This window comes from Physella acuta, unplaced genomic scaffold (assembly GCF_028476545.2).
Source record: "Physella acuta isolate Inbredline_101_S28 unplaced genomic scaffold, ASM2847654v3 ptg001698l, whole genome shotgun sequence".
NCBI classification, from domain to species: Eukaryota; Metazoa; Mollusca; class Gastropoda; family Physidae; genus Physella; species Physella acuta.
In genome coordinates, this window is record NW_026733211.1 from 368,415 (window position 1) to 382,525 (window position 14,111).

A 14,111-nucleotide genomic window follows, 5' to 3' on the forward strand; every position below is an offset into this window, starting at 1 on the left:
TTCTAGGCGAAACTGTAAACATTTGGTATTTAGAGTAAACACAGATTTTTAAAGCATGTGACTCATCATGTGATCAAACATTAAAAATGGCTTCTTCTAAGGATGTTGCTACGATGATGATTCTTTTAGGGTTTTTATCAATGGCACTATGTTATGAAGGATCTTTAGCTGTGAAACGTAAAGCAAAGCAGCCAAATATTGTTTTTATTCTTACTGATGACCAAGACGTAGCTCTCTTTGGTCAGGTAAATACCATACAATATTTAATCCTATGCATATGATATGATTATGAATCTCCAGCCCAGGCCCTGGACCAGGGTGTGGGTAAAATTGGTAAAATGATAAAATGCGAAATGAGAAATTTATAAGAAAAACGTGAGATAGGCGAGAAAACCGCCGGTTCCATTTAATTTTTGTCTAACATATTACTTTCACCAGATTAGTAGCCTGAGAGAGGGTTAAACATTAAGTAGTTAGTCTCATATAAATTCAATTTTCTTCAAATTATAAAAAGAATAGCATATAATTGTAGAGCTTTAAAAATGCAATCCAACAGTACCAATTTTATTAATTTAGCATAATCGGTTGATTAAATATAATTTTTTTAGTGTCGCAAATAAAATATATAGAAACGCGACCAAAAACGCAGGTAAAAAGTCAAATTCACTTGTTTTAAAGCTAGTAAGCAAGAAAAGACATGATTCTTTCTTACTATTGAAATCATTTTGCTTATACCTACATTTTTTTACACCAAGGTGAAAGTAAATAGTTTATATAAATTTATAAAATGCCATTTATATAATTTATTGTATGTTTTGTGATGAATTTTCAATTGGAAAATACCGCATTTGGAAGCAGAAAGGTAAATTCTACAGAACAGATGTTGTTTGGAATGTTATAGATTATAGATCTAGGCCTACATCAAAATGTTTGTTTAATAAAATTCAATTAGAGTCCACCCATTTCTGATGGGTACCTGATATACATTGGGGAAATTAAAGGTAAAAAGTAAAGGCGGCTGTGAATATCGCTGACCACACGGACAATCACTTCATATGCCGAGGTCAAGAAACATGAACTCTACTTCATCTGCCAAATAGATTGCTTTGTCTACAGAGGAATCTTAATTAATGTTTACAGGGGCCTAATAAAATTGAGTTATGTTTGTAAAAACAGTGGGTAGTAAAGTAAAGTTTCCCTTTCAAACCTAACGGTCTATGGGGCAAGTGAAGTAGAGTTCACTTGTTAAAAACAGTGGGCCTAAGCTTTAAAAACTTATTTTGGTCAATATCGGAAAAAATAAAAATCTTTTCGACTAAATGGGTTGAAAAAAGCTTTGAATTTGTTTCATTGTTTGTTATTATATCTTGTAGTATTTAGAATTGAAGCTTTCTTTCTTAATTACAAGTTGTATTAATTTCAAACCTTAATGTAATTTCTTTTTAATTCAGTATTAGCCTAAATGTAAGGTAGGCTACAGAATTCAGATATTACCTATGGTTTTGTGATTTTTATATGTTTATAACATTTGTGTTTATGAAATGACCTAATGAAGTTATCAAGCAAAGTGTTTTATTATTATTTTAATAGGCCTGCAAGTTATAAGTACAAAATATAGATATCTAATCACTAGATCTAGATCTAGGTCTAAGTTTAAGAAAAAACTACCAAAAGGGTTTGAAATACTTAAATATAGATCTAGATTCTAGTACTAAAAGTAGCTATGTTTTGAAAAAAAATATCTTAAACTGGAGACATTCAATTTAAAAGTCATTATAAAAACTCCACGATCTAGATTTATTTCTAGATCTCTAGTAGGAATACAGATTTAGAGGCTTTCCCATCAGTATCAATGTACTATCTTAGCTATGTGGGAGGTCAGTACGAGTTCACTGGGAAAAAAATCGGATCTGCCGTAGGGGGGTGGGTTTAGTGCGCAAATGCTCCTGACCGATTGCCAAAAGGTACAGAAATTCTAAAGATACATTTTAAAAGAAAAATGGACGGCTGAACTGCAGTTATCAAAATATCTGTGTAAGTAGAAGTATAAATAATAATATTTTACACAAATATAGCTGTCTTTTGCTAAATCTAGCTCAATTTCCACGAAAATCGCATCCGGTCGCAATAATTTTTATATCAGCTTGTTGGCCATTCAACGATCTATCACGTGTAGCAGACGCCAAACAGATTTACCCGTATGGTATTGCGCGAATGCTATTTTTAGCAACAGTGCCGAGACACGATCGAAAAAAACGAACTAGAAAGTGGCCATAAAAAAGCGGGTCAGGGGAGGTAATTCAACTCGCGTTATGAGACTAGCTTTATTAAGACATCTGCAAAAGTTTTAGGCTACCTTTATTCTGATTTTTATCTTCCTGATAAGTAGGCTTTTTGATGAGAATTACAGAATGATTTTTTTTATTAAAAATGTATCAATAATAGCTAGAACAATAGTAAACTAAGCTAATTTAGCATATTTTAACTTTCTGTGTAAAGTCATTATTACTGAAAAAATTCCAAAGTCAGGTCAGTCTGTGGCACCCTCCACTGAACTTGACAGAAGGAAAAAAAACTTGACCCGTGACCTTCATTAAAACAGAATTTGCTTTTGTCTTTTTTTTATTTTTAGTAAACATGTGCTTAATCTTACCCAATAAGTGATAAAAATTTGAAAATTAATCTTAATTACTGTTGTAAAGTGAGATAAACAGCTTAATAAACACGTGTTTTCTTGAGGGGGTGTGGCACATCGCAATTATAACTTAATGGTTCTGTGTTTTATGACTATATTAGTATATTTGTACACAATCAGGATGCTATGCTTTTAAAATTGATAAATGGTAAGTATACCAAGTTAAAAAACCTGCAATCTAACTAATAATTCATACTTTCAGTTTAAAACATAATAAAAACGATCATCAATGAAGAAAGCGTAAACATTCTATTTTTAGGTGTGACATAAAAAAACAGTCATAAATCTAGCCAAATGATTGGATTCTCGCGCAGCACACATTTTCCCGCGCCTCGTTTTCACTAAACAAGATTATAATAAAATGGCATTATTGGGGGTGATCATTTTCCCACGCACATATCTCATTAACACACCAAATTATTACCAGTTAATTGTAATGTGTGTACAATTAATACTTTAGAGTTTACATCTGACATAAGCTGGTTTGCCCCGTGAAGCAATATGTAAGAGTTTTTTTTATTATAAAAGACAAGAATTCATAGAGCTATTTTCACTAACGCGTCGCTTGCGAGACAAACAAAGAAATTAGGTCAAAAGTACATCTGGGAATTCTTGAATAACAGACTGAAATAGAAACGGATTGTTCCGATGTCTAAAATTAACGATGGCCTCGTAATTATTAGTTTTATCCCTCTACCGGTTAGTGAAAGCGAAACTGGTCGCCATTTTTAGTAAGCGCATGAGCCGTGAGATGCCACGAAAATGACAAACCCGGAAGCGTTGAAACGAACGGCCTACTGATAAGATAATTGTTGTATTTGTTGTTACGAAGTGACTACTCAGAAGAAGATTTTTCTCCCCAACATCTCCACCTAGTCGGCAAAAGATAGCTCTGCGCATGCGCAGTGACTTATGGCTAGGGTTAGGGCTAGAATTAGGGTTAGGGATAGGATTAGGTTAGGGCTAGGTTTAGTGTTAGGGTTAGTTAGGGATAGGATTAGGGTTGGTGTTAGGGTTCTGCGGTTGTTAACACATGCATGCGCAGTACCATCGAAAACATCGCCGCGGTGGCAAGTCGTAATTTCTCGCCATTGCGCGTGCGTATCTTTTTCCGGCTAGCATTGGCCTTGTTGTTATTGAACTTTGTTGAAGCAGACTTGAAATACTTGTAAGTTAACCCTTTGTATCTCAAGCAGAATGAACTCAGCGTGGCATCAAACAACGGTTGCATCCAGTTAAATACATATAAACTCAAAACAATGAGATAAACAATGTCATTGAAATAAGTCAAGCCACCACACCCACATATTTTTGTTGAGTCTCATTGATTTGATGACTTAATTATTAGATTTTCTCACTAAATCATTATTGTAATACAATCAAGAAAAGATAAAAGAAATCACAACACTTGTGCATTGATTTTCCAAAAATGTCTTGCTAATTGTAATTGTGTCTCATTACTTATCCGTATTCCACAGTCATGTCTCACATTATAGTTCACTGTGTGAGTTTATGAATAAAAAATAAAAGTAAATATTTCATATGTTTAATTCATACTTCATTTCTTAAATTTAAATATTTCAGTATCCAATGCCAAAAACCAAAAAGCTAATAGCAGATGTTGGAATGACATTTACTAATATGGTAAGATAGTATGATTAAGCTACCATATTAAAAAAAATCAAAATCGTTACTGTAGAGTATTTATTTTACTATTTAATGATGCAATTGAAGAATGTTTAATAATTTCCACTCAATAAAATAACACAGTTGGCCTGTTTTAATTCTCAATCATCTCAGTTACATCAACCAAAATGCTTTTATAATAAGCTAAAATATTAACTCATGTTTATTTTTTAAATGTTTATTTTTTTTCCATGGCTTTTCAGTTTGTAACGAGCCCCCTTTGTTGTCCTAGCCGATCAAGTATTCTCTCTGGTCGATTTCTACATAATCACATGACCACAAACAACAGCTTAAGTGGCAACTGCAGTAGCACTGCCTGGCAAAATTCAGCTGAGAAAAAAGCTTTTCCAACCTTCTTACAAGCTAATGGATACAGAACGTTCTTCGCTGGAAAATATCTTAATGAGGTTAATTTATATAATTATTTCTTAAGCCATTATACTTTTTCAATTTAATTTTTTTAGTAAAATAAAAATATATAAACATAGGCTAGTTTGTAAAAATATTTTCTTAATAACAAAAAATGTAAAATTATTCTGTTAAAATAATATATTTTTTCAGCTTAAAAATCATAAGCATCTTTTATTAACAATTCTCAATTGTTTTAGTATGGATCACCTGAAGTTGGGGGAGTAGAACATATCCCTCCTGGTTGGGATGTGTGGAATGGCCTTGTAAGTCTTGCTGTTAAAAATAGTAGTATTACTAAATATTACTTTTAATTTCTATTTAAATCTATTCTTAAACTTTAATTAAAACTCTCGCTGGTTATTATATTTTCAATTATTAATTACAGTGAATTTTCACTTGAATATAATTGTTGCTTAACATCTAACTTTAACTGTGTTTTAGAGTTATTTACAAGCTGTGACCTACTCAGCTTAACCCTGCTTTAGTTATTTATATATTTGTTACAACTCAAGATGATACATTATGCTCCTAGGTTGGAAACTCAGTATATTATAACTACACTCTCTCTGCGGATGGAAAGGCTGAAAAACATGGAGACAATTATTCCGTGGATTATCTCACTGATGTCATAGTAAGAAAACATTGTACAATAATGAAGTGATGTTTTTGTGGAATAATATACCTTTTGGTCCTCAGAGCAGATGAAGTAGAGTTGATCTATTTCTGTAACCTTAGCATTGAGCTTATGGACTGAAGGACTTACCATAGACTTTTGACTAATAACTGAATTACAGACTAAAAGCTGTACACTTTACTTGTCAGCCACACCATTCCACTTCTACCTTTTTGCAAATTGGCTTTAAGCTACAATATACAACTAAAATTATATATTTTTAAATATACAAATTATAATGTTATTGATAAGATTGTAACTGTAAACAATTATTTGTCTGGTAGCATCATAAGGCGCTAAAGTTTCTTACAACGAGGACTTCCAAGCAGCCGTTCTTCATGATGCTGTCTACACCAGCTTGTCACTCACCTTTCAAGTCAGCGCCCCAGTACATGGTCAACTTTACTAATGAGAAGGCCCCAAGAAATAAACAATTTAACATTCATGCTCAAGTAAACAACTGCTGTCTTTAGTTTAAACAACTTGCAAAAAACGTTTGTGTCTGAAGTTAGACTTTTAAGAAACTATTGTCTATGGTCAAACATATATGGACAATTTTTGTTTGTTTGTCTCATGCTTAAAGCTGTTTTGCTATTATTCCCGTTTTAACTTTTTTTAAATGACTTGTTTGTCTTTACTTAAAAACGTTTCAGAATAAATTTGTAATTACTAGTTTTAGCTATGTGCCATCAATAATTACCATATAATTTTGTACAGGACAAACACTGGCTAATACAACAAGCAGTGACACCAATGCCTAATGACACTATTGATATGATTGATGGATTCTTTAGAAACAGGTAGATTGTGTCTTATTGTCTTTAATACATGGTCTGGTAGGGTGGTGCATCCCCTCCCTAAGCTGACTTAATTTTTAAGAAAAAATATAAACAAATTAAAATAAAAAATATTTTAATAAATATGCAATGAGTTTTATTTATACTATAAGAAAATTTTTGGTGGTTTTTTTCCAAGCATGTACTTTTAACTACTTTGTTAGTTTAAAATACCTAACTTTATATGATGTGTCCTTATTGTATTAGATGGAGAACGCTTCTTTCTGTGGATGATATGGTTGAAGGTGTGATTAACAAACTGACAGATATTGGTGAACTTGACAACACTTACATTTTCTTTTCTTCTGATAATGGCTATCATTTAGGTAAACAATTTTCAAGCACTTTTTCAAATAGTTAATTAGGCCTATAACAAATAATTTTTAAGGGTTTTAAAATAACATTTTTTTAAATTTTAATTTCCAGGTCAGTTTTCTTTGCCTTTTGACAAGCGGCAATTTTATGATTTTGATATTCGAGTTCCCTTGATGGTTCGAGGTCCTGGTATAAAAGCTAATACAACTTGCCAGGTAAGTGTTTTATACCAAAATCAAACGTGATGTATTTAATTGAGGAAGTTGATTGTCACTTATAGTAAGCTAATTTTCAAGGTGTAATAAAATGTATCAATATAATTATCATTACTATAATATTTTCTACACATCATTAATCCTTAATTGGAAATTTAAATTCAAAATACTTCAAGAATTTGTGACAGTTGAAATCTTGTTTAGATTAAATAAAACAAGCTCTATTTGAATGTGTCTTTTAAAGCAGAGTTATGGGGCTTTGCTCTTTCCATTCCAATTCATAAAATTTTAAAAATCTGGGATAAGAAGTTGACACACTAGCACCTCCTGTTGTTGTAAACTGAACACAGCTGTTTCATAGTTTTCAATGATGAGCAGCATTCAACTGAGGTATTTAAAAGTCAGGGATATGTTGTCCCCTTTAACATCTGCTAAACACAGTTGTGTCATAGTTCACAAGTATGAGCAGTGTTCGACTGAGGTATTTAAAAGTCAGGGTGAAGTTGTCCCACTAACATGTACTAAACACAGTTGTGTCATAGTTCACAAGTATGAGCAGTGTTCAACTGACATATTTATAGATAGATTTAGCCAGAGATATACTGTCCCACTAACATCTGCTGAATACCTTAGTTCACAAGTATGAGCAGTGTTCAACTAAAACAATTTTTTAAAATATTCACATTTTAAACCTAGAGAAGCACCGCACTAATTTAGTTGTTCTAAAAATGAATATTTTCATTCCTACAGGATCTAATCATGTCCGTTGATTTTGCACCAACATTCCTAAACATCAGCGGCTCATCGCAGTCTGTTGTTGAAAACTTTGACGGCATGTCCTTTCTTTCCCTTCTCACTCATTCATCTCCCCTTAGTTCCAACACATCACCACGCCCATCTATATCCAGAAGTTTTATTTCTGAAACAAAATTTAGCCCTCCAAGTCTTTTTAGTGCTCAATTCTCTTTTGGTGATGAGAGTTTTCGAGACGCCATTTTGGTAGAGTATGTTGGTGAGCACCTGAATAGAGTACCCCACTGTCCTAGATATAGAAACCAAGGATTAGCAGTGAGTGTCTAATGTGGTTCAACCCAAACATTTGAAAGTTGCTTTGCTTGCCTGACACAGCTTTTTCAAGTAACCTGAACCCTACACCTACAACACAAAACCTCATTTTTTTTGTTTTTCCTCACTTGCCTTTTGAACTGAGATGTACATTCATGTGCTTGAAATTACAACTGGCTAAACATATTATTAAAATAATTTCACCATTACCCTTATTTTCATTAAGGTTAGATTTGGAGGTTATGTATTGTAATCAGTATATGTTGACTATATTTATTTTTTTAGTAAAAGTAATTAACAACCAGAATTATATTTTATATAGGCTTTTACCTCTTAAAATGTATGTACTTTTCACAGCCAAAACAATATAAAAATTGTAGTTACTTATCTCATTCAAGTTAGTTACGAGAAATATTATTTTTTTCTGAAAAATATAACTTTATGGACATTAAAATCATCATTACGATTCTTAGTAGATTATATTTGAACAAAATTAAATAGAATAACTTACATAAAGCTGGTCTGATTTGAAGCTAGTGTTGAAGATTTACAGAGTTAGAATAGAAATTCTAAGAGAGTTTTTTTCTTTTAGAGTCCAATATCTAAGATTGTAAATTGTATACAATACTTACTTATCTTGCTTTGAGGAGTTTAAAGTGTTAAAGTGATTTCAACCAACACATTTATAAAGGCAAAATTTCATTGATCAAACACTCTGTGAGTGTCTGCATGAATTGCACAACTTAGATCAGTTACACAAGTTTATCTTGTGAAATAAAGAACTAACATTATTCTATTGCAGTCATTTGTTTTTTTCCTTTTATAAAGATGTCCCTGCTTTTTGACATTGTCCTAAAAAAAATCTTTTACATTTTGTTCCTGCTTGCTTTCCTCCCTTGCTTACCCACAATTCCATCAACAGGAAAGTGTCATGAGTGTGGACCTGGCCCCAACCTTCCTGGACATTGCCAACCTGTCAGCGCCGCCCTTCTTTGATGGGATGACACTTAAGCCAATACTTCAAGGTCAGACCCACCCTTTTAGAGCCACTGTCCTGGTGGAGTATAACGGTGAAAGGCTGGATAAAGTTGACCACTGTCCTAAATACAATGACCAAGGTCTTTCTGTGAGTACAAGCAACTGTGGCTAAAGGTGTTGTGTTAGTTGCATTAATGGTGACACCCCAGTCTCACCAATGGTGACACCCCAGTCTCACCAGTGGTGGTACACTAGTCATCACTGGTGCAACAAGATCAGGACAAGACTTTGCTTCAGTAGTGATACACTCTCAACAGTAACCAATCCTATATTTGTGTCTGAATGACATTGATGATAAATAAGCAAAGAAATACTGAAAAATGCATATAAATATAGAACTAAATGAATCAGCTATTCCCACTTAAGAAAGTACATTAATAATACAATTATAACCATGACTGAAGCTAGGTTTGGAAGATTTCAACCCGTTTTCTCTTATAAAATTAGTTTGCGACAACAGTGAAGACTACCTTTATAGTATTTTATACAAACTATATGTTCTTATGGAATCAATTAAATATTCCTCTACATGTTTTTAAATTTAATACTCTTCTCTAACTACCAATATGTGTAAGACCAAACCAAGACTAGCTATGATAAATCTGTTTGATGCTTTGACATTTGATGCCGCTGTTTGAATCTTACCATTTGCTGATTTTTTAGCTGACTTTTTACTTACAAAGCTTAATTTTTTTGTAAGCACTCCCCATCCTCCAGCACTTTTTTATGTATTTTTAATTAAATTTGTATGGTAACCTTACTTTTTCAATAATTATTGATCGACTCTTTGATAATATTAGAAATTTTTTCAATCTCAAACAATACAAGCATATTTGTAGTATAAGTATAAAACTTTTGTTGCTATTGTGTTACTTAGTGTAACATTAACCTTTCTTAATATGATGCTCTCTTGTCTTTCAAATATATGTAGAACTGTGACAATCACTGTGTATGTGAGGATGCCTGGAACAATACGTATGGCTGCATACGTTACGAAACACAACAAGAAAGCTACAAGTACTGTGCTCTACAGGACAATGATGTAAGAGATTTATTACATTTTTATTTCTATTATTTAATAGCCATAGATTTATTACATTTTTCTTGTATCAGCTAGCAATTTCTTACATTTTTATTGTTTTGGCCATATATTTATTAAATATTTCTTGTATCAGCTTTCGATTTATTACATTTTTATTGTTTCAGCCACCATTGCTTGTCTTTATTCCTATATCATTCTTATTATTTTTGTAAACTTAAGAAAGTATTGTTTTTCAATTAAGACAGAATGCCTGTTTGACCAGATAGTGGTAAAATAAGGTGATCTTCAAACAGTAAAATTAAGAACATTATAAAACCACTCTCTTGAAATTTTGTTACAGTTTTCAATGTTTTCTCAATTTTAGAATATTATATGTAATTAAACTAAATTAAGCTGGGCATATGAGTTAAGTTTATTTCTTTCTTCCCAGAACTTTGTTGAGGTGTATGACTTAAAAGCTGACCCGTATGAACTCAACAACATAGCCAAGACAGCATCACCTGACCTGCTGACCAAACTTAGCCAGGACTTAGCCGATCTGTCCCTTTGTTCTGGCTCTACATGCCACAAGAAGAGTCCCTACCCTTCCCACTAACCTTTAACCTTTTTCTGTTTAACAATTAAGGTACATATCACAAGAAAACTCCCCTTCGTTCCATACAACCCTAACACTGTACCCATATTTAGTACCCAAGCTTTTTTGGAGCTTTGCTAAAAAATAAAATATTCTGTCACTATATTTTTAATTACATATTTGGTTAGTATACATATCTTAAAGCTGCATTACATTTTTTTTTTCTTCATATCAATTTTTAAGTTCGCAATTTTTAAAATAATTCTAATACTTAATCAGTTTCCTACTCACAAAACATAATTACTTTGAGTCTTCTAGTCATTTTTTTTTGTTTTACACAAGCCAGTGGGCACAAAAATTGTACAATCATTCATATCAACTACTCAACAATTTAAATCAGATAAACATTTTGTCCTATTGTTTAAGGAAATTCTTGTCATTAGATTTCAATTTTCCTTTACCAAAAAAATCCCTAAAAAAATTTGTTTTACACCTGTAAACTTTGACATATTTTGAAGAATTTATTTGATTCTTGTTTTTTTTTGGCACAGAAAAAAAATCTTTTCTGTATGGTCAGTAATACCTCTGTATTGTACAAGAGTTGTTGGAAAAAAGTATTATTGCATTATACTAATTCATTTATTCTAAATGATAACACTTTTGTCCTATAGTTGGAACTGTACAAATTTTACATACTGCCATATGACTCTGCCTGAAGTCATACTGTTATTAGCATGGTTTTGATTGATCACATGTCTACATTATCGTTCTGTGGCATAGGTAATTGATATATTACTTATTAATACCCAAGTTTGCGGGTATTGCTACCGTAATTTTGGCTGCTACCGAAGCTTATCTAACCTTATCAGCATACCATCAATAATCTACACTTTGTTTGGGTGATTCATCACTTGCCTTTACCCAACAGCATTGAAACAAAGTATTCATATGTCACTACACATCATAAAAAGATGTGTTTAGTTTCATTATTTTGTTGAGACATTTTCTTAATTCATAGTTGATAACAGAACTGCTTGTCTAAGACAATGTCTTGCTGTAAACGAGATTTTACTAAGTATTTGTATGTCACTACACATCATGTAAAGACGTGTTTAGTTTCATTATTTTGTTGAGACTTTTTCTTAATTCATAGTTGATAACTGCTTGTCTAAGACAATGTCTTGCTGAAAACAAGATTTTACAACTAGGTTACGGTTTATGTACTTAGTTGTAATGTTACTGTTGTTACGTAATTTTAGTATTGGTGGAGAGATCACTGTTTACAATGTTGAATTTTACTTACTTTTTAATGCTAATTATTAAATCTTAATTAGAAAATTTGAATAACGTCCAAAATTTGCTTCTGTCAAAAATATAAAAATAGTAGACAGAAGCATTTGAATGCCATTCGCTCATAAATTAAAACGTCTTTTTTTTTTTTTGGCTTAAACAAATACATCAGCATTTACGTTAAAATTTTTTTGTGTGATAACTATTTATAGATCACTTCTTGCTAATTATTCATGTATGAGTCTTTCAAAGTTTATCTATGTACATATTCTGGTGTAGGTTTACCTTGCTCAACCTTTCTCCCCCCCCCCCCCCCATGTGGCCAAATGTAGGTGTTACAAGATTTTAGACTTGACTAAGTAAATTCATCTTGAGCTGGAATTGAGTGTGTCCAGTCCACTTAGTTAAGAACTCCTTTCCTGTTTAAAATTCTCTCACTCAATTGTTGGTGATGTGAGTGGGAATTATAGCATGAGTGCACATTAGTTGGTATGAAAGCCTGTTGGATTTGATCCAGTTGATAGTCCTGGGGCTCCACTTGTTGATAGTCCTGGGGCCCCACTTATTAGCATGTGGGCCCATTAGTTGATATGAAAGCCTGATTGTTGGATTCGATCCAGTTGATAGTCCTGGGGCCCCGCTTGTTAGCATGTGGGCCCATTAGTTGATAGTACTGGGGCCCCACTTGTTAGCATGTGGGCCCATTAGTTGGTATGAAAGCCTGTTGGATTTGATCCAGTTGATAGTCCTGGGGGCCCCACTTGTTAGCATGTGGGCCTTCAGTGATAGTAATGGGGCCCCACTTGTTAGCATGTGGGCCCATTAGTTGGTATGAAAGCCTGTTGGATTTGATCCAGTTGATAGTCCTGGGGCCCCACTTGTTAGCATGTGGGCCCATCAGTTGATAGTCCTGGGGGCCCCACTTGTTAGCATGTGGGCCCATCAGTGATAGTAATGGGGCCCCACTTGTTAGCATGTGGGCCCATTAGTTGGTATGAAAGCCTGTTGGATTTGATCCAGTTGATAGTCCTGGGGCCCCACTTGTTAGCATGTGGGCCCATCAGTTGATAGTCCTGGGGGCCCCACTTGTTAGCATGTGGGCCCATCAGTGATAGTAATGGGGCCCCACTTGTTAGCATGTGGGCCCATTAGTTGGTATGAAAGCCTGTTGGATTTGATCCAGTTGATAGTCCTGGGGCCCCACTTGTTAGCATGTGGGCCCATCAGTGATAGTAATGGGGCCCCACTTGTTAGCATGTGGGCCCATCAGTGATAGTACTGGGGCCCCACTTGTTAGCATGTGGGCCCATTAGTTGGTATGAAAGCCTGTTGGATTTGATCCAGTTGATAGTCCTTGGGCCCCACTTGATAGTTCTGTGGCCCAACTTGTTAGTCAGATGTGACCTAGATGCCAGGTTGCTACCTTAGTTAACCTTTGAACTAACCAACGGCCTTGACATTCCATAATTACTGTTTGTATTTTTATCATGTGACGTAATTAATTACTGCACCATATTTTTGGAACTAATATAATGTTATGTATAGATAAAAATGTTTCAAGTTAATCACTTTCTAAAAACACAGTAATGCTTTAAAATCAAAACAGTTTGGTTATTATTTTCAAATTACTATTTTATGCACTAGCATTTAATTTTTGTGTTGATGTTCCATGCTAGAAAAAAAAAACATTAAATGTTATGGGAATTATAAAAAGATGTTTGTTTTGATGCCTGCAACTGCCAAAAATGTACAGAAAAAGTTTTTGTAAGAATAGAAAACACAGCTAGGCAGCTGTAGCTATAGCTTAAGTATAGTCGAGGTGTAGCAACAACTCCACTGTACAGGAGGTGTAGCCACAACTCCACTGTACATGAGGTGTAGCCACAACTCCACTGTACATGAGGTGTAGCCACAACTCCACTGTACAGGTGGTGTAGCCACAACTCCACTGTACAGGTGGTGTAGCCACAACTCCACTGTACAGGAGGTGTAGCCACAACTTCACTGTACAGGTGTAGCCACAACTTCACTGTACAGGTGTAGCCACATGTTCTACCGGCTCTGTTCTATCTTTACAAACACTATTCCTCATTTGTTTGATTGTTTGTGTATTATGCTAGTAGTGTTGTAGAGGCTGGGGGAATTGCCTCGTTAAACTGTGTTGTTAATTTAGTAACGTTATTTCTCCAATAACTTCCTTATTTGATCTGTATTTTTTTTTATTGTGAGGATTGTTGAAATTTTGCCACATTAATTAATCAGATTTTACCT

General features: G+C 33.7%; 1 protein-coding gene across 2 annotated transcripts; it reads left to right on the top strand.

Annotated features, from left to right (window-relative positions):
• Positions 1–63: 63 nt before the first annotated feature.
• LOC131929954 (N-acetylglucosamine-6-sulfatase) lies at positions 64–12,144 on the top strand. 2 transcript variants are annotated; one of them, XM_059286337.1, is made up of 12 exons: positions 64–245; positions 4,280–4,339; positions 4,585–4,788; positions 4,990–5,055; positions 5,325–5,423; positions 5,750–5,917; positions 6,183–6,265; positions 6,509–6,627; positions 6,728–6,831; positions 7,582–7,899; positions 9,866–9,976; positions 10,407–12,144. In XM_059286337.1, the coding sequence occupies exons 1-12, from the start codon at positions 87–89 to the stop codon at positions 10,569–10,571; spliced, it is 1,656 nt and encodes a 551-aa protein (XP_059142320.1). In that variant the 5' UTR covers positions 64–86; the 3' UTR covers positions 10,572–12,144. The 2 variants fall into 2 exon arrangements, with proteins under 2 accessions (XP_059142320.1, XP_059142321.1); XM_059286338.1 differs by lacking the exon at positions 7,582–7,899 and adding an exon at positions 8,819–9,022.
• Positions 12,145–14,111: the final 1,967 nt, after the last annotated feature.

Excerpts from the sequence above, each read along its gene's own strand:
- LOC131929954 (XM_059286337.1), top strand. The coding sequence starts at position 87 with ATGGCTTCTTCTAAGGATGTTGCTACGATGATGATTCTTTTAGGGTTT. Across the intron at positions 4,789-4,989 it reads CTGGAAAATATCTTAATGAG|TATGGATCACCTGAAGTTGG; the intron begins GTTAATTTATAT and ends CAATTGTTTTAG. Across the intron at positions 6,832-7,581 it reads AAGCTAATACAACTTGCCAG|GATCTAATCATGTCCGTTGA; the intron begins GTAAGTGTTTTA and ends TCATTCCTACAG.